General features: G+C 58.8%; 2 protein-coding genes across 5 annotated transcripts in view; both read right to left on the reverse strand.

The window, feature by feature from the left end:
• Positions 1–862: 862 nt before the first annotated feature.
• Positions 863–18,751, reverse strand: EPS8L2 (EPS8 like 2). Of its 4 annotated transcripts, XM_035013643.1 has the most exons (21): positions 18,585–18,750; positions 15,909–16,027; positions 15,770–15,825; positions 14,915–14,979; positions 8,170–8,331; positions 7,541–7,690; positions 7,395–7,474; positions 7,174–7,316; positions 7,013–7,083; positions 6,708–6,834; positions 6,412–6,500; positions 6,025–6,099; positions 5,671–5,819; positions 5,365–5,497; positions 5,117–5,235; positions 3,669–3,774; positions 2,863–2,976; positions 2,548–2,620; positions 2,200–2,380; positions 1,977–2,109; positions 863–1,841 (listed from the first exon to the last, which is right to left on the reverse strand). In XM_035013643.1, the coding sequence occupies exons 2-21, from the start codon at positions 15,950–15,952 to the stop codon at positions 1,758–1,760; spliced, it is 2,154 nt and encodes a 717-aa protein (XP_034869534.1). In that variant the 5' UTR covers positions 15,953–16,027; positions 18,585–18,750; the 3' UTR covers positions 863–1,757. The 4 variants fall into 4 exon arrangements, with proteins under 4 accessions (XP_034869534.1, XP_034869531.1, XP_034869530.1 ...); XM_035013640.1 differs by having other exon boundaries at positions 7,395–7,690; positions 15,909–15,969; positions 18,585–18,751; XM_035013639.1 differs by having other exon boundaries at positions 7,395–7,690.
• Positions 18,752–19,397: 646 nt separating this feature from the next.
• The window catches only part of TMEM80 (transmembrane protein 80), a 7,755-nt gene continuing 682 nt past the window's right edge, over positions 19,398–26,470 (reverse strand). Inside the window, exons 2-5 of the mRNA XM_035013645.1 lie at positions 24,134–24,153; positions 23,278–23,371; positions 23,093–23,185; positions 19,398–21,702 (exon numbers count right to left, since the gene is read on the reverse strand). Coding sequence (XP_034869536.1) covers positions 21,497–21,702; positions 23,093–23,185; positions 23,278–23,371; positions 24,134–24,153 — 413 coding nt within the window. The 3' untranslated portion in view covers positions 19,398–21,496. The remainder of the gene's footprint in view (positions 21,703–23,092; positions 23,186–23,277; positions 23,372–24,133; positions 24,154–26,470) is intronic.

Raw genomic sequence — 26,470 nt, forward strand, 5'->3', positions numbered from 1 at the left:
AGAGTCGGGGCTCCTGAGGCCTGGGGGCTGGGCCTGGCTCCGTGGCAGACCAGCTGACAGACGGCTCTAGATCTCTAACCCCAATCCCACAAGGCACAGCTTCTGCATCGCGCTCCCTGCGGTTGCCCCTGCCCACCACACAGAGACCCCAGGAATGAGCCCTCCAGACACCCTTACCCAGGGCGGGGCCCCCAGCTGCTTTGGGGAAATGCAGATCAAGATGCCCCCATCTGGCCAGGTACTAGGGTGCCCCCTGGACTGCCCACAGCACAGCGCGCAGAGCCGCCAGCAGAGGGTGCCAGAGGCCTCCTCCAAGGGTGGGGCCCTGGATGAGCTCAGGTGGGCACTGGCCTGGTGGCCTGGTGTCCTTGAGGTGCAGAGTGCAGCCCACTGTGTGCTCAGGGACCCCTCCACTCCTGTACTGACACCTCAGAGCTGACCACCAACCTGGTCCCTATCTGTCAAGGCCCTTCTCCAGGGCACTTCCCTCAGCCTGGGGCTAAGCTTCGGCCCTGCCGCCAAGACTCAGGCCCCTCCCTGGCCCGCCCTGAGGTCCGGCAGACCTGGCTCCCGGGCCTGCCACCCGTCTTCGGTTACAGTCTTTGGGCCTTCTGGACATCTGGCCTGGGAGAGCCACAGCACGCAGAGTGAGCAGGGCCCCCTCAGCTCCTCACCTCCCAGGAATATCCTCTGGGCCCACTCGGATACATGTGGAGGTGAGGGGCTCCTGGGAACCCCCACTGAGTCAGGGGTACATGGCCTCACTTGAAATGTCCACGGCCTGGCCTCTGCCCAGTGGTTCTTACAAAGCGTGCAATCGTAGGTGGGCTCCATCCCCATCTCCAGGAGACAGACACATGGCTGCTAGGATACTTAATTGGTTTAATGACATGGCTTTGGAACCTCGGCCACCTCTCATCTCTGGGTGTAACCTGCAGAGTTCAGTGCTCCAAGACTCACCCACCACCCCCACGGCACACAGGGCAAGCCTGCCAGAAAGTTCCTATCTTGAGCTCTGCCTTGGGTGTGTGTGGGTGTCTAAGGCCATACTTGGACGAGTACATGTCCAGTCCATCTATGCTCCTTGAATGGGTGGAGGGAGAACAGCATGCACCCCACCCCAGGGGAGGCTGGAGCCCCCCAGGCCACCCTTGAGGAGCAGTGTGCTGGGTGGGCGCTGTGGGCGATATCTGGGGGCCAGGCCTAGCTCAGAGCCCAGGGTGCTGAGGTCAGTGCCCTTCTGGCCCACAGCCCATCCAGAGGTGAGCAGGTGCAGGTGCGTGAAGAAGTAGCAGCCACAGGGGTGAGGTTTGGGGCCAGGGTTACAAGTGCCAGGAGGAACCCCCATGTGGATAGGAGGCCAAAGGATAAGTCCCTGCCTACCTCCTGGGGGTTCTGTGGCCTCAGGGAGAGGTGTCATGAAAGCCAGGAAGGGGGCTGGGCGGGGCTGGAAAAGCTGCAGCCCCGGCTTCAGGGGCAGGTGCACGAGGGGCTGGCATCTCCAGGTGGCTAGTTTTGGGGAGGTGGGCCTTGGGACAGGCAGATGGGTGTGGGCTGAGGCATCGCTGAGCCCGAGGACAGGCCACGTGCCATGAGGCAGGTGAGCTGCTCCCAGCCAGCACCACCCACCACCCGTGTCCGTGGTCCAAAATATACACACATACAAAAATAATACTCCATGCACTGGGGGTGGGCCTCTCCGCAGGTGCATCTCCGTGTCCCCCAGCCGCAGGTGTGCTGGGCCCAGCTGGCCAGGTCTAGCTGTCGTCCTCCACCCTCCTCTGGGTCTTGGAATGAAACTTGCTTATGAGCTCCTCCAGCTCCGACCCACCTTGCTGCTTCTAGGGAGGGGGCGGGGCAGCCTCAGCTCAGGGGCCCACAGGCCAGGGGCCCCGGCCTCCCGCTTTCCAGGCAACCCAGGAGCCCTGAGGGAGGAGGGGGCGGGGAGGCGCAGGACGGTGGCACGGCCGGCTCACCTCCAGGACCGCCTTCTGCACGGTGAGCTGGCTGTACACGCGGATACCTTCCTCCCCGCAGACTTTCTTCAGCTCGTCCTTGTTGAGCGAGAAGAGCTGGGGCCCGGTCAGGATGCCCAGGTTCTCCACGATCCTGGGGGCGGGGCGCGGCGGGTGTGAGCGCGGGGCGCCCGCCCCGCCCCCCGCCCCCGCGCCCCGCCTCGCCCCCCGCGCGCGCGCGCACCGGGCGCTGAAGGCCTTGGCTTCCAGCCACGCGCGGACCTCCTCGGGGCCCGACTCGTAGGTGAGCGGCAGGCCCACCGGCTGGCTGCGCTCCACGCGGAAGTGCCGCTGCGGCTGCGCCTTGATGTGGCTGATCTTCTTGATGAGCTCGTCGTTGACCTCATCCATGTGGTGGATGAGCTCTGCGGGCGGTGCCCGGCACTCAGGCCCGCCGCGAGCCGACCCGGCGCCCTCCGCAGCGCCCCCACCCCGCTCGAGGACCCTCCGCCCGCTGCTTCCCCCAAGGGGCTCAGGGCCCCGTACCCGCACCCATCTGGTGGCCCTCATGCCCTGGCAGAGCGCCTCTCACCGTCTTTGTTCCCTGCGAAGCTTGGGGGCAGCTTGTGGGTGGGGCTGGCAGGACCCCAATATTTCAGACTGGCCTGCAGGGGTGGGGGCAAGAGACGAAGGGGTGGGGGCGCCCTCAGCGTCAGCTCATCATTCCTCCCCGCAGGGTTGTAATAAGGAGAAGGTGAGGCATCCCTTCTCGCCGCCCCCCCCCCAGGGCCCGGCCTGTGGCCCCACCCCCGCCGAGCACGGAGGAATCCGGGGCTCAGCGCCGGGTCTGCACCCGCCCATCCCCCCTCTGAGGTGGGACCGCAGAGCCCCCGCTCCTCGCACTCACCCGCTCCTGGGGTGCGTCCTCCAGCCGAGTCTCATCCAGGATGTTGCAGGGCACGTAGCCTGCCTGGCCACTGCGATTGCGAAGCTTCCACCACTGGTGGCCATCTTCGAGCACCTGCAGGCACCCACCCCCACCATCACCCCCATCTGGTCACCAGCGCAGGGTGTATGAGCCCCTCTTTATAGGTGGGCCAGAGAGAGTTCTAGGCATTTCCTCCGAAGCCCCGCCTCCCCCCAATCCTGTGGGGAAGTCACAAGTCCTCCCAGGAGCCCCTGCCCTGCCCAACCTTCTGTCCCACCCATAGAGGCTACCATCCCTCCCTTATCTCCCCCTACCCCTCTCCAGCAGCATCCAGAGCAAGGGTGCCTCTAGCCTTTGCATATAGATCACCCTCCACCCGGGCCAGCCTGCTCCACTTTCCGTCCCCCAGTGGGTGGCCTGAATTCAGGACTGGCACCAAACAGACCGTGTCTCAAGGGGGCTCCAGGGGTGGGTGTGAATGACGAGCCCTGGCTGAGAGCTGGAGGGTCTGCACTTGGCACAGAGAAGGCCTGTCCTTCAACGTGAGCCCAGCTTAGCCCAGCACAGGAGCCCCTGAGCCCCCTCTTAGATCCCCAAGACAGGGAGGCCCCTCATCCAGGCTGTGCTGGGGGTGGGGAAGGGGCAGGCTGTGCACCCAGACTGGAGCCCAGGGGTGGGGGTCCTGGGGAAAGGGATTGGACAGGCGTGCCGTGTGCCAGCATCGGGCAGCCTGGCTCCTGCCTCTCCTGGGCAGCCCCCCACCCCCATCCCAGGCCCCGGCTCACCTCCAGGACCTCGTCCTTGAGCACCGACAGCTCGTTGGCGTTGCGGGCTGTGAAATCATAGAGGATCCTGACATACTTGGCCATGGCTGGCCCAGGTTCGTAGCCCCTGCGTGGAACAGAAGGGCTGAGGCCCAGGACTGGGCTGGGGTCTCCTCCTGGCCCTGAGGCTGGGCTGGGGGAGCAGCTTCCCAGGTGCGTGCCGCCTCCTGTTCAGCTCTCTGAGGTCACAGTGGAGAGAAGCTGAGGCTCGTCAGCCGGGAATGGAAACTGTGACAGCCCCAGAGCGTCTGGGGCCCCTGCACGGAGGTGGGGGCCATGCAGGGGGGGTGGGGGTGGGACGAGGGGGCGTGTGGGCATGGCAAGGCCCGCCCGAGGCCAGGCCATCTCAGGGGGCGCCAGGCCCGGCCCCCAGGGGACCCACAGCCAGACATGTATGTACCCAAGAAATGACAGGGTCACCACCATCCTTGCAAGCAGCTGACCAATGAAGGAGGGCCAAGTGTTTTCAGAGCCACAGCCCTGCCCACAAGCACCCATAGTGGAGGACGGCCCACGAGCTGCAGGGGCATGGCGTGGGTGTCCTGGCCTTAGCACAGAGCAGGCCTGTGGCTGCCACCCAGGCTGGGCAGTTGCCTCCTGGCCAGTCTGGCCCCTGATCATCAGGGCAGCTCCATCACACAGCTGCAGGCCTTGGGACACCGTACAGGTGAGGGGGCTGAGGCTGAGGTGGCCCTGGAGCCATGACTGGCCAGGATGGACTGGCCAGGGGCTGGAGGTCAAAGGATGAAAATGTCTCTTCAAGTGTGGCCCTAGGTTAGGAGCCATGGACATCAGCCTGGCCATGGCGGGGGTAGGGGGTGCGGTGAGAGGGGCACACTTGTGTAAGACACAGATTTCAGCCCCCTCCCTTGCTGAAACTGAATCCTGGGGTCTGGCAGGGTAACCAGCTTCCCAGACAGATCCTGGGCCAGAAGTGAGAACAGAAAGGAGGAGAGAAGAAGGATGGGAAGTCCCCCAGGCCCTGGGTCTGTGGAAGTATGTGTATGGGGGCGGGGAGAATGGCTGTCCTTAGCCCAGACCTTCAGTCTCCTTCTCTGGCTCTGAGGCTGGACCTAAATCAGCCCCAGTGGCGTGAGTGACAGGGATCGTTGAACCCACTTAAGTTTAGTGACTTAGTAAACGTCTAACCATGATTCTAAAACATACATGAGAAGACACAAAGAGAGATAACGTATTAGGGTAATGAATTTACAGGTGGCTTTTGACATTTTTCTCTTCAATTTTATATTATAAAGTTAGAATGAAAACCTGGTTCTGGTTTGGAAAAATGCTTTTTTTGAACACCATGAACAAGGCATTTGCCGCCACCTGGTGGCAGCACACTCATATCAGAGCCTCCTTGTTTCTAGGGGTGAGCGTCACATTCCCTCATTTGAAGAGGAACTTACCTGTGAGCATGCGGGGAGCTGACTTGGGGGAGAGGGTCTCCTGGAGGTGGAGCTGTGGGCTCAGATACAAGGCTGTGTTTGGGGGAGTTTCGAAAGGATGGTCGGTTCGCTGGAGTCGGCTGTGGGAAAAAGGACCCCCTAGGTTGGTGTGGGGTGAAGGCAGTGGACAGAGGTGGGCTGAGGAGGTGAGCAGTGGTGGAGGAGGCAGATGGCCAGTGGGTTTGGGGTGGGGCCATGGGTGCTCTGACCTCATCGTCGGGGGCAGACACCAGCCCCTCCACTTCCCAGGGAGCCTCCTGCAGCACGTCCAGGGGTGGCTCCCAGCCACTGTGGAACTTGGGCACGTAGAGGGGCACCTGCGGCTCCTGGGGCCACTCAGAACTGGAGGTGGGAGGTTCTGGAGGTGAGCCACGCCCACCCATGGGAACCAGCCCCACCTGGGACCACACACCTGGCCTGCCAGGGAACCCCATCCTGGTTTGCACCCCATGCCCTGCATCACCCAGCCCAGGGCCCCTTCCCACACCCTCTCTGCCCACTGCCCGCTGCCGCACCGGGGGCGTGTCCATGTCTCCCCCAGCGAATCCCACAGCGTCATCTCCTTGGGGACTAGGTGGCCTCGCAGGAAGCCCACGGCCTCGCGGGAAAGCAGGGGGCTGGACACGGAGCGTGCGATGTCTGGGCCCCCACAGGTGCTGACGATCTGGGGCAAAGTGGGGTTCAGAGGAGGCCCTACCCACCGGACCCCAGTCCCAGCTGGCTTGCTGACAGCACCACAGACCAGCCACGCCCACAGCCCGGACGCATGGCCCCAGCTGCCTGCCCAGGGTAGGCATTTGCTTCCCCCCACCTTCAGCCAGGGGCAAACCACCCTGGGGTCCTGCGCCCCCAGCCCCAGCCCCAGGCACCAGGTCTAGAGGTCCAAAGAGGAAGTGCACGAGTTCTGCAGCGCTGGGGTTCTGAATGTGCTTCTGCAGCTTGGCCTGGGGTGGGGGGCAGACAGAGGGGTGGGGTGATGGTGCTGGGGCAAGGGGGGGCAAAGACCCTGGATCCCCCAATGTAGGCACAGAGGGACAGGGTGGGGAAGCAGACAGACGGAGTGGGGGGGTGGTGCTGGGGCAAGGGGGGCAAAGGCCCTGGATCCCCCAATGTAGGCACAGAGGGTCAGAGTGGGGGGCAGACAGAGGGGTGTGGGGATGGTGCTGGGACAAGGGGGGGCAAAGACCCTAGATCCCCCAATGTAGGCACAGAGGGACAGGGTGGGGAGGGTAGATTGGAGGGGGCCTAGTACTTACCAGCAGGTTGATAGCCAGCTTGGTTTTCTGAAAACAGTCGATGAACTGGGCCTCAGAGGGGGGCCGTGCACGCAGTGTAAGGACACCCTCTGGAATGGGCAGGGCAGTGGCTATGAGCCTGGCTGGCCGTCACTGCGCCGGGGGGGTCCTTGCCTTCAGTAGCCCACCTGCTCAGACTGTATCTCCTGCAGCTCAGTGGCCACCCGCCTCTTGCACCTTGTTCTCTCCATCTTCTCTTGTTCCCCTACCTCCCCTTGCTGTCCCCCCTGCCCCACGGACCACCGCCCCCTCCGCACCTGCTGGCCCCTTCTTCCCTTTCTTCTTCCCCTTCTTGCGCTGGTTCAGCTGTTTGAAAGCTTCCGCCGCCTTCTGCAGCCGAGCCACGAACCACTCAATGTCGTCCAGGGCACAGTTGAGGATTTGCTGGGGTCAGAGCAGAGGCAGGGGTTCAGTCTCAGGCGCCCCCACCCGCGGCAGGGACAGCCCCACACACTGTCTTTTGGTCCCTGGCCTGGGGGGAGGAGGCGGGTGCTGGCTGGAGGGGCCCACACCTGATGGGGACGCGGTCAGGTGGGGGCGCCCCACCTGCCCCAAGACGCACCGTTTCCTTTTCTATCTTCTGAGCCAGCACAGCGCGGGGCTCCTCATCCTGCGACTCCCGACGGCGGAAGCCTGGATGGGGGAGGCAGACATCGGGTGGTACTGACGGAGGCCGCCCCCACGGACCTCGAGTGCAGCCCCAGCCCGGCTCCCTCAGCGTACTTGGCTCAGTGAGTGGCATCGGCGGGCCCACTCGATTCTTGGCGGGCGGGGAGTCACTGCCGTAGCGCTGGAAGGGGATGGGCGCTGGGCCCCTGGGAGCGGGCAGGACGGACTGCCGCTGCCGGATCTTCTCCTGGTGGCCCCTGGAATGGGGGCGAAGGCGCGCTCAGCCCGGCCCCAGCCCCCCCCCCGGCCCTCCCGCGCCCGGCGCCCCCGCCTACTTCAGGGTCTGTGGCCTCAGCTTCTTGCCTAGACGGCAGTCGGCCAGCGCGCTCTCGACGTCCTCGTGCACCAGCTCCGCCTGGGGGCACCGGGTATCAGGCAGGCGCAGGCGCACCGGGGCCCTCCCGGCCGCCGCCCCTCTCACCTCCACCTCGTCGCAGTGGAAGAAGTGGATGTCGGGTTTGCTCTGCTCCGAGTCCTGGCACACGAGCAGCAGAATGGAGGGGTACCGCAGCTGGTTCAGCACCGTCTGGCTGTGCCGCACGGTGGGCAGCGGGAAGTTCTCCAGTTCCTCCTAGGGGACCGGGGGCTCGGATGCGCCTGGGCCGCGTCCCACGGCCGCGACTCCCAGATGTGACACCACCACGGACTCACAGCCACGGGCGCGGGGTGGACTTGAGCCTCGGACACAGTGCCCTGGGCGTGCCTTGTGAGCCCGGCTTGTGGGGTGTGTGCCGTGGACAGTCACAGACAACTGGTGGGCACAGCAGAGCACGTGGCACAGAGGCAGACCCAGACTCTGCCAGGCCGTGGCCGCAGCTGCGGCACACGGACCCCTGGGCACAGCCAGGCCCTGCCTTGGGACAGCCGGTGGACAGGCTGGAGCCAGAGGTGGGCGAGGTGCTGTGTGTGACCGGGTTCCCCTGGATTCTCAGCCCGATCAGCCCTCCCTGCCCCACCTGCCCTTTGCCCTCCTCATCCTGTCCCACCCCCACAGAGAGGCCCAGCTGCGTGTCTGGGTCATGGCCTTTGGCTGCCCTGTCGCTGCCACACCTGGGACTCCACATCCAGCAGCCGCAGAGACTGGTCATTGACCTGCAGCAGCATCTCCTGCGTCCACACCTTCTCCTTGGAGCTCAGCTGCACCAGTTTCCGGATGGCGTCATCCACGGACACAATGGCCTCACTCTTGTCCATGATGAACGTGGCCAGGTGCTGGGGGCGGGCAGGTGGTCACTCTGGGGAGAGCCCTCTTTGTGCCCAGGCGAGGGTCAAGGGGCTGCACCCGGGGGCCTGAGGGGCCAGGGCCAACCTTGGGAGCCTGGGGGGTGGAGAACATCCCCGACCCTGGGGGTCTGAGAGACACAGCCCTACCTTAGGGGAAGGTCTCTGCTCTGCCTTGAGGAACGTCTGGGGGGCCGTGGACATGCCCTGATAAAACCTTTGGCAGCTTCACACAAACAATCCCTCGCCCACCTCATCTCCTGTGGCTGGACTCCAGGAACACCAGCCTCCCTGTTCCCCCCTGCAGACCTAGCATAGACTCACCACAGGGCCTTTGCATGGTCTATCCCCAGTTTGCCTCCCTTACTCTTCTCCAGCTCTCTCTTCCTTCAGGGCTCCGCTCAGACCTGCTCCCCCTGCCAGGCTACAGCATCACTCTCAAGCCCCTGATCTGACTTGTTTTTAATTATCACAATCTGACATTATGTTTCTTTGTTTATTTTCTGGCTGCTGGGTTCACTGCTATTTCCCTAGTGCCTGGCACACAGTAGGCCCTCAGTGAATGTGCTGGGATGAGTGAGCACCTGGAATGGCCATGTGGGCTGCTTTGTGGGGTGGCCCAGGGACCCTTGGCCAGCACAGCCCTCCCCTTCCTCTGTCCCCAAGCCTGGTTCGGGCTCCTCCTCCCTCCAGGCTCCGCAGTGTGTCCCATTGACCTTCACTGAAGTCAGTGAACAAAACTGAGACAACCGGATAAACACTCCCTTAAACTCTAGGCAGTCAAGACCCAGCTGCGAAAGTGCTAGGAGAAAATGCTGGACGATTTCTGATGACCTCAGAACGGCCCCCTTACAGGGGGACCTTCCTCAGCAAGGAAGAAAAAGAAAACCCAGACGCTCAGAAGAAAAGACCAAAAACTCTGACCTAATGCATTTCTGCCTGGAAAAAAAAATACCGTATACGAAGTAAAAAGGAAAAAAAAAAAGTGGGACAAACAGATGTAATAGATATGGTGAAGGCTAATTTTCTTTTCTTTTTAAAAGGTTTTATTTATTTATTTATTTGACAGAGAGAGACACAGCGAGAGAGGGAACACAAGCGGGGGGAGTGGGAGAGGGAGAAGCAGGCTTCCCACGGAGCAGGGAGCCCGATGTGGGTCTCCATCCCAGGACCCCAGGATCATGACCTGAGCCGAAGGCAGACGCTTAACAACTGAGCCACCCAGGCACCCCTGATTTTCTTAATATATAAAAAGACAAGTATGTACTTCAGTGATAGCTCTTACTTTGTTAAAAGCTCTATTTTGTTAAGTATAGTTATTACCAGTGATGAATAAATGAATGAAAAAATCTGTGAATAAGTAAAAAATTAACAATCCAATAGAAAAATCGGCAAAAGAGCTGAACAGAGGATCTCTGGGAAAATAAATGTAACTCACTTTTTAAAATAGAAAATTGCATGTAGTCTCATTCAACAAAAGCATTGCATAGTGAAACTCTGACACCCCTTCTCCTGAGGTGAGTCAACCGCAGGCTTATTTACCTGTTTTATTGACCAGTCTAACAAGTCCTTGTGGGTCACACTCACAGGGTAGCTGTGGAGAAGTGGGAGCCCCCAGTCTGCACGCCCCAGGTGCTCTCTCCTCACAATTCAGGTAACCCCACCACATGCGAGACTGAGTGTGGTTGTGAGGGGTGGTCCCAGCCTACGTGTGCGTCAGCAGGTCAGAGAGAGAAGGGGGCAGAAACACGCAGGGGACAAAAGGCAGCCGACCCATCTGTGCGAGGCAAGGCGAGCCCCAAAGCACACCCTGTTAGCAAAACACACCACCAAGCCAAGCAAAACCAGGTGCCTGACTGCGGAACAAGTCTCCGTGCATTTCAGGTGATTGAAGCCCTGCAAAGTGTGCTCTCCGACCATAATGGAATTAAACTAGAAACCAGTAACAGAAAAGATAACTAGAAAACCCTCAAAAATTGGAAATTGAGCAACACACTTCTACATCAACAACCAATGGTGAAAGGTATCAGGAGGGAAATGAGAAAAGACAGAGGCAAGTGAAAACAAAAACACAGCACAGCAGGACCTCCGGACGCCACACAAAGGGTGGGGGGGAGTGTCTGTAGCTGTGAGTGCTCACGTGAACAAAGAAGAAGGGGGCAAGGAAGTCATGGGGAATCAGAAAGTGTTCCAAACTGAATGACAACCAAGGTGTGTGCGTGGGGCGCCTGGGTGGCTCAAGCGTCTGCCTTCGGATCAGGTCATAATCCCAGGGTCCCCAGATGGAGTCCCGCCAGGGAGCCTGCTTCTCTCTCTCCCTCTGCTCCTCCCCCTGCTTGTGCTTTCTCTCATATAAGTAAATAAAATCTTAAAAAAATAAAAATAAAAACTAGGGGTGCCTGGGTGGCTCAGTCGTTAAGCGTCTGCCTTCAGCTGAGGTCATGATCCCAGGGTCCTGGGATCGAGCCCCGCATCGGGCTCCCTGCTCCGCGGGGAAGCCTGCTTCTCCCTCTTCTACTCCCCCTCTTGTGTTCCCTCTCTCGCTGTGTCTCTCTCTGTCAAATAAATAAAAATAAAATCTTTAAAAAAAAATAAAAATAAAAATAAAAACTAAAGGCAGGCACATCAAACTTGCAGGATTTGGTGAAAGGCTTTTGTGGGGGGGGTGTACAGCTGTAAATGAATAAATTAGAAAAGAAGGAATATTTCATATCAGTGATCTACAGGTCTCCCGTAAGAAACTAGAAAAAGACAATCAAAACCCAAAGTAAGTGAAAAGAAGGAAGTTAAGAGCAGAAACCAGCAAAGTAGTAACCAAACAATAGAGAAAAATCAACTAAGCCCAAAGTCGGTTCTGAAAAGATTAATGAAATTGATAAACCCCAGCAAGATTGATCAAGAAAAAAAAGAGAGAAAACACAAATGATCAATAACTAGAAAAAAGGAAGGGCCATCACTACAGATATTACATGCATAAAAGTGAATTCATAGTCAAAAACCTCCCACAAAGAAAACCCTACATTCAGAGGGCTTTCCAGGTGAATCCTAACAATTACTTAAGGAAGAAATAAAAACAATGTTTCACAAATTCTTTCTGAAAACCAAGGAGTAGGAATACTTTCCCACTCATTTAATAAGGCCACCACAATTTTGACACCAAAATCTGTCAAGGATTTATAGGAAAATAAAATTATACACCAGTATCTCTAATGAACATTAATGCAAATTGTTAGCAAATTAGTCCATCAACACATAAAAAGAATAGTACACTTATTGAATAATAATTCAATAATGAATGAATGAGGTTTATCCCAGAAACGCAAGGGTGGTTCAACATTCAGAAAAATCAATCAGTGTGACTGACTTATGTTAACAGTTGTGAATACACCTCTGTAAATTCAGAGAAAGCATTTGACAAAATGTAACGCCTTTCATGATAAAAAACTCTCAGCAAAGAATGGAAAGGAGCTTCTTCACTAGTAAACTATCTACAAAAATATATAGCCTATACAATGGGGAAATACTGGATATTTCTTCTTAAAATTGGACACAGGCAAGGATGTCCCCTCTTTGTTGCTTTTTTTCAGCATTGTACTGTTGGTCCTAGCCAGGGCAATGAAGCTCTAAAAATAAGATACAAAGCTCTGTATTTCAGACAGCCTGATCTTATAGTAGTAAATTCAGTGGATCTACAAGCAAATCACTAACACAAATAAGTGAGTTCAGCGGGGTCTCAGGGCGCTCAATAATTGTACGGAAATTCAATCGTTCCTCCATACGCTAGCAACAATGCAAAAATGGCTTTTTTAAAAACAGTACCGTTTACAACAGCGTCTGCAAGTCAGATACTGAGGAATGTTTGGAGAAAAGATACTCAAGATCCCTACAGTGGAAACACAAACACTCTGAGAGAAGTCAGAGTAGCCCTGATACGTGGGGAAAGAGCGCGTCCACAGGTGGGAAGGGCTCAGGATCACACCGAGTGGATCCATAGGTTTGACTCAATGCCAGTCAAAATTCTAGCAGGCTTTTCTGGAATATAAACACAAGTCCAAAGAGCTTGGAATAGTCAAGAAGATCTTGGGGAGAAAGAATATAAGGTTGCAGGACTCACACTGCCTGATTTCAAGTTCAATAATAAAGCTACAGTGAGAGAAAGATCACGAAACAAAGCACGGACAGACCCATCCCATTCAACTCCTCAGTTTTTGACGAAGGCACCAAAGCAATTTGATAGGAGAAGGAACATCTTCTTCATATAACTGCACATTGCTATGGGGAAAAATTAGCCTCGAGTCTCATACACAAAAATTAATTTCAAATGGATCATAGACCTAAATGTAAAAGCCTCAAGTCTGGAGTTTCTAGGAGACACAGGAAAGAATCTTCACAGCCTTGGGTCAGGCAATGACCACTCCCTCCCCCCACAAAAAAACAAAACCAACAAAACAACCCTAATCTTAGGGGGAGAGTGGATATGGCTGGACATCATCAAAATTAAGTACTTCTGTTCATCAAAAGACGGTCATGCATATCAATCAACAAGCCATACTGGGAAGATATCTCTAATCCACACACCTGACAATGTGTGCAAAGGACACCCACCCGTCAAAAAGGTGCAATTGTACAAACGAGTGGCCACATGCAGGGTCCCCAGGGGCTGGCACAGCCGGTGGAGATGTCCCCTGCAGACCAGAGCTGAGAGAAGTCTTATCCTACACACGCGTTTTCTTGAAATAAGTTTACCAAGCAGAACAAAGTGTCATAAACTATATGAATTCAATTATGCAGAAGTGGGGGGAGACGGGGTTCTCCAAAAGTCAAACTCGAGAGCTGCAGGACAGAGCCGCGTTGCTGAACGGTGCATTGGGAAGACCCTGACCGCTAGGGTCAGCAGGAGTGAGTTTTGGGGTAAAGCAGCTGTTGTGTCCGGACCGTGGCGGTGACACCACCGACCTGAAACACAACTGCATGCCCCCCACCTCCGGCACACTAACTTAGAAAACAGGAAAGCAAACAAACCCACAAGTCTTAGCAGCCCCCCATGGCCAGGGGTGGGTCTGACCTTGCCCCCACTTCTTACCCTCTCTCTCTGCCTTGGTTTCCTCACCTGGGAGGGGCAGGCAAAGCCCATCCTCTCCCCCAGCCCTGCCGGGTGCTGGGCAAGCAGGAGAGGTGCCCCTGGGTTGGGGTCTTTCCACAGGATAGCTCGGACCAAAGTCCAGAAGGGCAACGTTGCCCTACCCCCGAGAGGGGTGGCCCAGCTGCCTGGGAAGGAAGGGGATGAAGCTGACCTTTCCCCACCCTGTGCCCTGCCCTTGGACCCTGAGCCAGCAGCCTGGCAGGGAAGGCTGCTCACTCAACACAGCCCAATTCAAGAGCCTAGGGACTCCCAGTGTCTCTGTGGACCCATTGTATGGATCAGGAACCTGAGGCTTAGAAAGCAGTGACTCGCCTGGCCTCTTGGGTTTGGGGGGTTCTGTGGGGAGGGAAGAAGTCCTCATCTTCCTGATTCAGGCCCTCCTTCCTGGTCCAAGACCCCCTTCCTGATCCAGACTCCCCCTTTCCTGCTCCAGGGCCCCCTTCCTGGTCCAAGGTCCCCTTCCTGATCCAGGCCCTCCTTCCTAATCCAGGCTCCCCCCTTCCTGGTCCAGAGCCCCCTTCCTGGTCCAGGCCCTCCCCTTCCTGGCCCAGGGTCCCCCCTACTTCCTGGTCCAAGCCCCCCTCTTCCTGGTCCAAGGCTGCCCCTTCCTCCCTCCTCAGCCATTCTTAGCCCTGTTGTCCTACAGGATGGGACAGTGGCCAAGAACCAGGAAGGTCATTTAAAAAACATATTTCCTGAGCTCCAAGTGTGAATCAAAGCTGACCCAGGGTAGGGCACCTGGGTGGCTCAGTTGGTTAAGCGACTGCTTTCGGCTCAGGTCATGATCCTAGAGTCCTGGGATCGAGTCCCGCATTGGGCTCCCTGCTCAGCAGGGAGTCTGCTTCTTCCTCTCCTGCTCCCCCCTCTTGTGCTCTCTCTCTATCTCACTCTCTCTCTCAAATAAATAAATAAAATCTTAAAAAAAAAAAAAAAAAAGCTGACCCAGGGTGAAAACCCTCCTGAGCTGGGTGCTGGTCTGGAGTGCAGCTAACCAGTCTGGACATTCCCAGAGTCCATCTGAATTGGCCATCCGAGGTTTTCCTGCAGGAGCTCACTAAGTGTGTCTGTGTCCTATCTTCTGCCTCTTAATCCAGTTCCTTGTTTGGGGGCCAGGATGACAGTTTCCTTCCCACAGAGTTTTCCCACCCAAGTGCTGCCAAACAGCACCCAGGCCTTGTCCTTGCCTGGCCTGTGTTGACCACCGGCATCTCCATTTCCCTGACAGAGCCCCAGAGCTCCTGCGTCCCCCAGACTGTGAGCTTCCCAGGATTGGAGGGGGCTCCCCGCACCATGGGTGAGCCCAGGACAGGTGTGGGGCAGTCCCTGGCTCTGGCTACCTGCTGTGGGTGTCAGAAGCTGGGCTGTCTCCCTGTGCCTCAGGTTCCCATCTGCCCAGGGACTCTGGAGGTGCTCCTTGGGGGCTGGCCTCACCTGGACGTGGTACTGGGAGGTCTCATGCATGATGATGTTGGAGTTGGAGTACTTCTTCCTCTGTTCTGAGCAGGGAGTCACCAGTCACTCACCACAGAGGGCAGGACCCACCGCCCCTGGTACAGGTGGGACTGGACTCCCAGGTTGGGCCACAGGAAGGGCCGAGTGGAGGTGAGGGGGCTGCTGCCAGAAAGGACTCGAGGGTGTGAAATGTGAGGGCCCTTCTGGGCAGACAGAAAACCCCCCTGTGCCCCCAGATGGCCCCTAGGAAAGGACCCTCAGCTCCCTCTGCCCCCAGATGGCCCCTAGAAAAGGACCCCCTGCTAGGGGTCTGTCCTGGAGCGGGCGCAGGAGGCTCAGCAGCTCCTCCCTTGGAAGCCCACTGTTCTGGGAAGCAGTCCAAGCCTGGGCTTCCCCCAACTCCAAGAGCTGCCAGCTAACATCTCTTGGTCCCTCCCTGAGGCTCCTAACTTTCCAGACAGGGCACTGAGTCCAAAAGCACAAAAGAGTGTCTGGGGGAGAGGCAGAGCTGGGCGAGGTGGGGCTGGCCAGGCCCCGCCCCCCTCCCCCCCAGCAGACACCTGGCGCTCCATCCAGCCTGAGCCCCACCCCTTGGGCTATCTGGTTGCAGTGAGGAGCACAGCCGAATCAATATTGATGGTCCCTGAATTATTAGTAAAGGCCTCTCTGCTTACAGTGAGGGAGGGAGGGACCTGAGCAGCTGTTGCTTAATGAGGGTCCAGGGGCCTCCTTTGGGCACCAAGGGCTGACCTGCATCCCCCTGGTGGGGGCCTGGCACAGCCTGGGGGAGGGGAGTGGGCGAGACCCCACAGCCCATCCTCAAGCCTCACTCACCAAACAGGTCCTTGGCACTCATCTTGGCCACACTGTCAGACCGGCCCAGGCTGCCACTGCAGGGGAGGGGCTGGTGAGGGCGAGGCCCACATGGCACCCGTCCCCGGGGACTGCTCAGTGGATGGGGGTGGGGACTCACTTGGCAGCACCTGGGCAGCAGCTCACAGACCCCAACTGGCTCATGGCGTCCTTGGTGGTGGCTGGTGATGGAAGGGCAACCTTGTGGCCTGAGTCCAGGGCCTAGTGCCCGGCCCACACCTGAGTGCAGAGGGCAGCCGAGCTGACACCTCCCTGGTGCCTGGTCGGTGGCTTCACTGCTCCCAGGGCAGGACTTGATCCCCTCTTCCGCCCACCCCAGATCCAGAGGCTGCAGCCCTGGTGTCCTGGCCAGGTCCCCCAGAGAGCTTGGGCAGGGTGTCCTCAGGGAGTAGAGTCCTGCCTCCTGGACACAGCAGGACCTCCCGGCCCAGGTCCCAGCTGGCAGACATGGGCCTCTATCTCACCCCAGACCCTTGGTCTTCCACAGGGAGCCCCAGGGGGGCCAGTAGAGGAGTCCCACTCTCAAGGCTATCTAGGTGGGCCTGCAAGGACAGTATCCTGGGGGCTCTGAAAGGGGACCTAAGAGAGGAACCACCTTCCAAGCAGAGGGAACACATGTTCAAAGGCCCTGAGGCAGGTGGGAGCCAATACCAGAGGAAGGCAGCACAGGATGAGACTGGACCCTGGATGGGGTAGGGGCGGGGGGAGGTGTGGCCTTGGGGACCCAGAGCCCAGAACAAAGTCTAGAGGGAGCACACCCTCAGGGGGGTGAGCAGAGCCTGGCCCCCCTGGGTCAGACTAACATGTCCTGTGAGGTCTGTGCCCCCTGGGGACCTCTGACAAGGCTGTCCCTCTGTATTTGGGGTTGGCTGGAGTGGGTGGTCCACAGGCCAGGGGTACTGGTATCTAGGGGCAGGGAGCACCCCAGGACTTTCTGGTTTGACCAGGTCCTACCTACAAAGAGGATTTCCAGGAGGTGTGAGGGGCCTGGGGGCTTCAGGCCACCCCCTCCCATGTGCCATGGAGGGTCCTGGCTCTCTCAGGATGGGTGGGAGTAGGGGCTTGGTCAGATTCCTCTGACCATCTGTCCGTGGAGAATGTCCGGAATGCTCATGACCTCAGCGAGGGAGCCGAGTGTTTGCTTAATGGGATTCCTGGGGGCTGAGCCAAGGGCACTGGGCACGTGTGTCTGGGCACACACAAACCTGGGCAAAACCCAGGCCCCCAGGCACACACAGACACGCACAGGTTGGGACACATGGCCCCCCTCCTTGGGGCGCCTAGGCTAGGAACCCATGGCCTTCAACTCCCTGGAGCAGGGTGGGGGGCCCAGCAGGGCCAGCCAGAAAGGTGAGTCCAGGTGCTGGCATCTGGGTTGGGGAGCAGCTGGGGGAGGGGCCACCACAGGCCTGCTCCAGTCAGCTGACTGGGGCAGGGGAGCTGTGTGGGCCCAAGGGATTGCGACCAGCCCAGGGCCCAGACTGCACTTTGGTTTTACTGCGGCCATTTTCCGGGTGCAAAGGGAGGGCCGAGCATGGTGCCTGGTTGGGCAGTGGCGGAGGCCCCAGCAGGGCAGGGAGGGTGGAGGGACCAGCTCCAAGTTCAAATTCCAGCTCACAGCCAAGTGACCTTGGGGAGGAGTCAGCTTAAGGCCCAGAGGGAGCCGGGTGGAGTTCTGGAATGGGGAACCCCTCAGGGCCCTGGCTCTGCCCAGGTCTGGGAGCTGCTTGCTGGGGAGGGCCCAACCTGGTTGGTAAGGAGGGATAAGCCTGGGAAGCCTGGGTGGGGAAGGGGTGGGCTCAAGGTGCACTGGGAAGGCGGGCACAGGGGATCCAACAGACTGGGCGGGGTGGAATGCTGAACCACTGAGGCCCCGTTCTAGGCAGGCCCCAGGAGAGGCCTGGGCAGGCCCCCCCAGGGCGGGGGCTGGGGGGAGCAGTGCAGAGGTGGGGAAGGAGAGGCACCCCCAGCTGGGCCCTGGCTCCCCGAACTGCTACTGCTGGGGCTGACTACCCCTGGAGTGGGAGTAGAGGTGGTCTGTGGGTGCACCTCAGAGGCACCACAAGCCTGTCTACCATCCTCCCCAGCCACCAGGGACACCTTCATACACAGGGGCCGCCCCAGGCCAGCCTGGCTCAGGGAGGAGGGACCTGGGGAGCCTCAGGTCCAGCACCCACAGGCCCCCTGCCACCCAGCATGCAGCCTCCTCCTCCCTGAAACTCCCACACCCCTTGACCCAGAACCTGACCCTAGCCTGATGCTTCTCTGGCCCTGGATTCCCTCCTGGCTCAGACACCCAGGAAGTGCCTCCTGAGCCAGCCCACAGGGAGCCACTGGCCACAAAGGAGGCCCCAGCCTGTCCTGTGGAAGGGGGTTTGGGGCCTTCGAGGGACAGGGAGAGAACCCCCTTCCCACCTCCTTCGCTGGAGGAAGGGGTTCCCTCCACCGAGCCCCAGGGCGGGGAGGGGGCCGGCTGACTCAGGTGCCACTGCCTTTAAAATGTCCCTGCGCACCGGCACCGCCCCAGCACCAGGCCGGGCAGACCAGGCCGCAGCCGGACCAGGTTCCAGGCCGCAGCCGGACCAGGTTCCTGGCCGCGGGTTCGGCGCAGCCCTATCGCACCCCGTTGCCTCCGGCGCCCAGGCCCGGCCCACGGACTCCGGCCAGAGCCCCCAGTCGCACAGCCACCTGGGGAAACTAAGGCCGAGCCAGACCGCCGTCCGCAGGGATTCTGGCAGGTCTGAGTGGGCTAGGTGGGGACCCGTGGGGCGTTCACCTGCTCCTCGCGGCCCCGTGCCTGCGCCGCCCGTGGGTCCCCTTGTCCGCGCGTCCGTCCGCCTGTCTGTCCGCTCCTCGCCTGGGCGGCCCGGGCTCGGCAGCGGGAGGGACGCGCGGCTGGGCCGGGCCGGGGCGGGACCGCGAGGAGGAACCTGAGCGGCAGGTTAGAGACCCGGGAGCCGGCGGGCGCGGGGGGAAGGGCGGGGGCGGGACGAGAACGCCCCGCCCCTTCGACTCGGCCCCGCCCCCTGGGGCTCCCGGCGGACGGCCCCCAACGCCCGCCCCGTGGGCCCCCTGGACCCGCAGACCCCACCCCCCAGAGCTGGGGCGCCGGTGGACGGGTAGGCGGATCGGGAGCCCCTCACCCGTGGGGATGTGCCTGGCGACTACGCAGGGCGAGGTTCTAAGATCTTCCCGAGGCAGGCCTCGCTGCGCCCCAGCAGCCGCCAGGTATCCCCTGCCGGGTATCTCCCAGCCTCAGCTGCCGCAGCAGAGGGGCCTATCCTGGGCGCCAGGCCCCGGGGCAGAAGCCCCTCCTCTACGGCTGGCCCCTCTGGTCTGGGGGGGGGTGCTGGTGTCGGGCGTGTCTGTGAATGGGTGTCAAAGGTATGATCCGAGGCCAGAGACCCTGCGGCCCTGCGCTCCGAGCTCCCCAGGCAGGAGAGGGCTCTCTTCTCCACAATCCAGGAGATCCTACAGTCTTTTTTTAAAAAGATTTTATTTATTTGAGAGAGAGAGAGAGTGAGCACAAGCAGGGGGAGTGGCAGAGGGAGAAGCAGACTCCCCACCAAGCAGGGAGCCTGATGTGGGGCTCCGTCCCAGGACCCTAGCATCATGACCTGAGCCGAAGGCAGATTAACTGACTGAGCCACCCAGGCGCCCCGATCCTACAGTCTTTTTGTGCATCCCCAGTCCACCATGGGCACCCCCTGAGGGATGGGGGTGTCTGATGGGTGGGGATGCCCGTGGTGTAGGCTGTTCACTACTAGGGCAGAGAACAGACTCCAGGCCGTGGCCCCCTCCTTAGGCCCAGGCCCCACCCTCTGCCCCCAGCGTGGGGCCAGTATCCTTCCTCCTGAACTGACTCCCCCTGCCTCTGCCAGCTGGGTGGGGAGGAAGTAGAGAAGGGGCAGAGGGCAAGTCCAGGCAGTGGTGGGCACCCCAGGCACGTGCAAGGACCCAAAGCCTCTGGCTATTGTGCCTGGGGTGGAAAATGGTGCATCAGGAGGCAGGGTCCCAAGGGCAGTTGGCCTTTGTTTACCTGGGGCTGACACAGAGCACTTCCTGGGGACCTCCCCGGGGGAATGGAGGCACCCCCCCCGGGGGGCGGGTCTCCCCACCTGCTGTCTGAAGCATCACAGGTGAGCTCTCAGAGGTGGTGCAGGAAGTGGCCTTCCTCTCAGGCCCAGCCCTGCCCCTGAGCCCCCGAGCCCCGGCTTCCTGGTTCTCTCCCCTACTCTGCTGAGCACCCAGAAAAGGCACAGGCCTGCCCTCGTCCTTCCTGGAGACTGAGCCTGGGCAGGCGGGAAGTGGGAGGCTCGCACAGAAGGGAGCAGCTGAGGTGGGCGCTACTGCACGTCTGAAATCAGACTGATTGTCACCAGGGAGCCTCTGGAGCCACCTGGAGCTGTGCTGTCCTCTGTGGACAGGTGACTGCCACCTCCGTGCAGCCAGAGCGATGGGGGTGTCAGGGCCGGGCCTACACCCTTGGGCAGGAGGTCCTGGACCTTTGAGGCCACAAGTGTCAGGCGGCCAGGGTCTGCGGGGAGCTGGCCGAGCGTTTCCACTGAGAGCAAGTGCAGCCGTCCCAACCTTCCCAAGTCCCCTGGGGAGTGCCCCGGCGTCAGAGGCACGAGGCTCCGCTGAACATGCGCACGCGAGCAGCAGGTAAGCACGAGGGCACCTACATGCGGCCTCAGGGCCCCCGGTGTGCACCGGACCAGAGCCAAAGCCAGCAGAGGGGAGAGCTCCTGCCCCCACTTGCCCCCAAGAAGGACAGGTGCGGGAGGGTGCTGCTGCCAGCCCTCGCTGAAGCCGGTCCCTGGGGAGCTCCAGGACGGGCCCCAAGCCCAGCTTTGCTGCCTTTCAGGGAAGCACTGCTCCCTGGGTGTCTGGGTGAGGCCTGGGTGGGGTGTGCTCCTGTCTATCCAGAGAACCCTGGAAGAGGTAGGTGGCCTTAGGAGAAATTGAGGGAGGTATAAACATTTATTTCGACAACATGGCAAAGAGAAAATACCTGGATATTCAAACATGTTATTCCAAACGTGGAGAGGGTGTGATATAACGAAGGCAAGTTACTAGAGAACATGAACTCAGAGTCCTTCCAGGAGCCCTTTCGTTCTGTGACTGAGTCTAACACAGTGCAAACGTTCCTGATGGTTTCCCGACGGAGGCCTGGACATCGGAGCCCTGAAGCCCCAGTCCGGGGCAGTGGCAGGCTGTTCTCCGTCACTCTCCCATTCTCTGCCTCCCTCCCCTCAGTGCCGGGGCTTCAGACCACCTCCCCACAGGAGCCCCAAGGGGAAAGGGGCCACCTCTGCAAAAACCCCCCAAACATCAGAGCTTGCTGGCACCTTCACATTTCTTTTCTTTCTGTCGCAAAGCAGAGCTGACTGCTGTCCAGGACTTGGCCTGCCGTGAGCTGTGGGTCCCTGGCTCCCCACGCCACCCTGTAGCTCCAGGTGGACCAGTGTGGAAAGCACGGAATGCCAGCAATTATGTGAGAGATGCACAGCACCGCAAGAAATCATGCACCATCCTCACCTGCCCCCCTCGGTGATCAAGCAGGTCAGCGCACCCCAGAGGGAGCCAGCCAGACATGGCCGAGCTCCGGGGAAGTGGCTTCTGTCCAGAGCTGTCCCACCCTGGGGAGGGGGGGAGGCGTGGGGAGGGAAGCTGGGCACCGCCTGCCTAGCTGACGAAGGCAGCAATGGCCACCAGCTGTAGGATGGCCTCCAGGCCATGGAGTGCCAGGAGTGTGGCACTGAGGATGGAGTCTGCCCGCAGCACCAGGGTCTGCCAGAGCAGGAAGTAGGTGGACAGCAGGGCACCCACTGCTGTGAGGACCAGGCTGATGGCCAGCGGCACCTCGGCCTCCATCAGGTTGCCCTTGGTGCCTGGAGAGCAGAACAGTCAGGTGAGTGGGCGCTGGGCTCCGGGACACCTACTCTGACCCATGTGTGCCCAGGAGGGCTGCGAGGAGGCAGGGAGGCCAAGAGCCAGCTCATCACCAGCACGGCCCTCTGGATGCAGGGCTGAGGACTTTCGGTAAAAGGTCCTGTTGTGGTCACCACATCACTCATGAAACGTCAGAAAGCAAAGTGTGACAAGGGGTGTGTTCTCCCTAGTGAGGGTAAAAACCAATCACGGGAGAATGTCTGAATCTTAGCCTCTGGGTCAGTTGTGGGGATGGGAGAGGGAATTTCCTTTTCTAAAAATGATCCCAGTTGCATTCTGATACGTTTTCCTAATTCCAAGTGGACTGAGGAGGTTTTGTTTAAAATTTCCAAAAATATTTTACTCTGGGCCGAGGCCAGTTCTGGAGAATGTCATGCATGCTTGTAAAAAACCGAACCAAACCTGAATATTTTAGATAAATCGGTCAGTCGCAGGAAACGTTGCTCCCTGGCTGCTGTAGCTGACCCAGGTGCCCAGCACCGTCCGCCTCCCTCCCAGGGTTGTGGGCTCGTCTGTGACAGCAGATGCTGATGGCCCCGCATGCCCAGTAGACCCGCTCCTGACCCCTGAAGGGTCCTGCGGCCCTGCTGACAAGGGCGTGGGCCCGTCTCCTCACCGCTGATTGGGCGTCGCTGGCGCACGTGTGCCCGCAGAACGTGCTGACGTGCGAGGGGCCTGAGAGCACCAGCTGTCGTCGGCTCTCCCAGCTATTCTAATGGAGAATGCTCAACCCATGTACGACCCCACTGTAGAACACGGATGTGCTGGCGTGTGCGTGCCTGTGACTTGACAGGACCCTGTGTGCTGAGCACTGGCTGGGCTGGGCTAGGGGGCAAAGCTCGTGCTGTTGGAGGACGGAACAGGGGGCTGCCTGAGGGCACATGAATGGCCCTGGAGCTGGACTGAGGCGGCTCGGGGAGCCCTCCCACTCCTCCAGGCTCTGCTGCCCTGTTGGGGGCTCGACAGAACACTCCAGATCCTTCCCCAGACTGCTGAGGCCAACGGAAGGTGAAGGAAGGAGGTGAGGTGAACATTTGGGGGCTCCAGTCAACTGGCTAAGCTGGGTTCTGATCTCCGTGCTGTCGGTCCCCCTGCCGTCTCTCCCAAGGATGCTGCTAGTGCCAGCGTTGTCTCTTGAATTAAGCTTCTGAATAAACTAATTTACTTAATGACATCGTAAGGGGAGGCTTGCGAGGCAAGTGGCTAAGCGGTTGACATCAAAAGTGTCTCTAAGAACCACATTATAAAGGGATGAGCATTTAGAGGTTCCCAGCACGTAAGCTAGTAATTCTGTGATCCTACCTACTATGTGGTCTTCGGTCAACTCACCAAGATATAACCGAGTCACTTCCAGAATCCCCATCAGAAGCAGCAGAGTCAGGTCGAGGACCAGGTAAGGATGAGGATAACTGAAAACCTGACCTGGAGAACAGCGGACAACAGAGAACTCCAGTTATGGGGGTGGGGTGGTGCAGCAAGGACACCGCCCATGTGCCTTTGCGTTTAAGACTCACTTTTATATGTAATCATCAGGAGTGTAGCTAGGAAATACAGGGCGTAATATGCCCCACTCAGGCAGAACAGCACTTGCAGAGAGACGGACGAGAGCTGGCCAGTGGTTAAGGACCGGTGGGCCTAGAGACGGGCCCTGCCTGTGCATCCACCCTAGGGGGCACGCCTTGCCAGGTCTTCAGAGGCGCACCTGCGGGTGGCCACGGGGACCTGGCCATTGGCTCCCTACCTGGGGCGGCTTCCACCCATACTCCACTGGTGTCACAGGAAATGCCCTAGCCTGGAACAGGAGGGCTGGGTATATCCCTGGTGACCGCAGGCAGGACGGCCTTGGAACACCAGGCTTCCTTGGGGGCATTACCCTGACTGTGGCCCAGGTTACTAGATAGAAAAAAATGACTTTTTTTTTTCATTTTCTTCAAAGAAAATATATTCTCTTTTTTTGTGCAGTTAAATGTCTACTAACTTTCCTGAGCACTGTACGCTTCTTGTTTGTTTATGGTAAAATGAGTCTGTAAGTATTCAAAGTGAGGGGTCTTCACTCTCTTGCTCCAGGTGGGCCTGGTGGGAGGCAGGCAGCCACCCACTCAAGGTGCAGGGTCAAGAAGGAGGGTGATGGAGCCAGCACGCCCCACTGAAGTCCTATCAACTCTAAATTGTTAGTGAATGTCCCTCCCACTTAAAAGTGGAATTTCTACTCAGAACTTATAGAAAGGGTGTGCATGGGAGTTTAAAGGAACAAAAAGCAGGAACTCAGAGCTGCCTTCATGTGTCCAGCAAACTAGCCCTGAAGTGCCATCCTGTGGAGGCCTGGGCCTGAGGCCAGCGGAGGGACATGGGGACACAGCAGAAGGATACCACCGCGGAGGAAGCTCTCCCTGGAAAACAAAGCATATCAGTCTGTGAGGCCCCAGTGTCCAACCTGGGTGCTTACCTGGGCCGTTTCCAACACTGACAGAGGATCCCGGCTTCATTCTTTCCCCCGTATTTACAGAAAGAAGCCACCTTTATCTGGGCCTGCAGCTAGGTCCCTTTCTATCACCTCTGCATCTGTCCCTCCGAGGAGGATCTGCCATCTGCTTTTCAGAACCTGAGGCTGGAAGAGAGTGTGTACTCGGGAGCTCAGCGGTGGAGAGGAAGCGAGGCCTCCATCCACGGCTGAGGTCAGGTCAGCCAGGACAGGCAGATTTCTGCTCCACCGCCGGGGGAGAAGGCCCTGGGCACCAGAGGACGGCAGCTTTTCTCATTCTCTGTGCTTTCTGCATTTACCACAGGGATGTAATTAGAGAAGAACCTTTTCTGATTCAGGGTACAAATCTTTTCTTTCTTTCTTCTTCTTCTTTTTTTTTTGTAATTGATGATAGACACTTGCTTTCCTCTAGAATTTTATACATTGCCCCAAATCTCACAAACAATAATTTCCTACAGCAGCAATCCAATTTCTTCCAGTGGTGCGTCTCTTGGACCTTCTCCTACCCCATAGCAGGCACACGTTTCCCCTCATCTTAAGATGACAGCCTCTCTCCCCGTGAAATGGTCTTCAGAATCCGAGGTTTTGAGTTTGAAGTTATCTTTGACTAATCCTTCGACTGAACGTGTCCTGGGGCAGATTTCCTGTCTCAAGAGGCTCAGAGTAGTGGCACATTTGTGACATGTAGAAACATCAGTAATAACGTAGAATTTGGCAAACAGACCCTACAGAAGAAGACTTGAGCTATATTGCCAAGCAGCAAGCAGGACAGTGATGTGAACCAGTCTGTCTGGTCTTCTCTCCAGTTCCCCTCTGCAAGGGGGCAGGAGAGACACTCTCAGCCTTGCTGAGGTTTGTGGGGCACATCAAAGCAGATTCGGGCCTTCTGTGGAGTCTCGCTGGGGCAGGGGTCTTAAATGGGTCGGCATGGGGAATTAGTAACAGATTCAGAGCTCAGCGTCCAGGAGAGGCAGCACGTGCAGGGAGCGTGAAGCTCGTGCAGGATCCTTTATAAACTTGCATGACATTACAGGCGGTGCGCTCTTGAAACCCGATCTGTTCTTTTCCAGGAGGTAGCTAAACTAGGCTGCCTAGATGCTTGCCATTATTTGGGTGAATTTCACACTGATTGGGGTTTTCCTCCCTTTTGATTCTTCCCTTGAAGGTTGGCTTCAGACACTTCAAATCTGTTTGCCAGCCAACCACTCTCATGGATCAGAACTGTGGGGGCTCAGGAAAAAAATGCTGTGTAAACACTTCACGTGAAATGGGGTTTAAATAATTAGCATAAAAGGTGGCTACAATCAGTTTGGCTCTTCTATGGATTTCAGACCTTCAGGAGCTCATTCTAAGGACAGCCCTGGCTTTTGGGACCTAGCATTTTTTGTCAATGAGTTACTGTAACAACGAGGCCATCAACAGGTGTTTAAGTTCACGTGGAAGTAAAGAGAACAGATGATCCCCTGCGGTGATACACAAGGTGTGCACAGAGATCCCGTTCTGGTGTGGACTTCCTGCCACCAAAGGCAGACACACCTCATTGCCAGTGGCCTTCCACAAAGGTCTGGCGAGTTGGAGCCCTCGGGAGGGCTCTGAAGACAACAGACCACACAGACCTCTGCTCGCGGCTCCCTCCTCCTCTCTGCTCTCCCGCCAGTAACCTGGTGCAGGACGGAGGCCGGAGAAGTGGGTGCTAAACCAGACACACGGGAAACTCGGAGCCGGGGGTAACAGCCACCTCCCACTCGTGCACTTTCTTTTCACCACACAAGTGTTCACCCAGGAGCTGTCACGCTGGCCGAGAGCTCAGTACCGTAAATGCCACAGGGACGGCAGGGGCCCTGGTGGCACGAGCAGGACCTGCACCAGCAGGAGCCATGCCCACCGCTGGTGAGCTTCCACGGCCCGACCTTAGGGACGTCTGAGCCACCGAGGCACGCACCGGCTGTGCCTAGCTTGGCAACAGGGGCTTGCCACGTGGCCCAGCACTCTGCGCTGGACACGAAGCTGCTGGCGACCGCGACAGGGTGCCCCCAGCGCCGTGACCAGCTCTTGCCCTGCCCTCAAGGCACGCGGGCCCCCTCGCTCTCTGGAGCGCGCAGCTGCCGCAGCCGGCCCGGTCCACGGCCACACACGGGGCCCAGCGCCCGGGGCCCACGGCATCTTGCATGCGGCCCTCCAGGGCCGGCGGCGGGGGACGGGAGGCCCCCCAGGGTCGCCGGCGG

The sequence above is a fragment of the Mirounga leonina genome, unplaced genomic scaffold (assembly GCF_011800145.1).
Source record: "Mirounga leonina isolate KUSES-001 unplaced genomic scaffold, KU_Mleo_1.0 Mir_166, whole genome shotgun sequence".
In the NCBI taxonomy this organism is placed as follows: Eukaryota; Metazoa; Chordata; class Mammalia; order Carnivora; family Phocidae; genus Mirounga; species Mirounga leonina.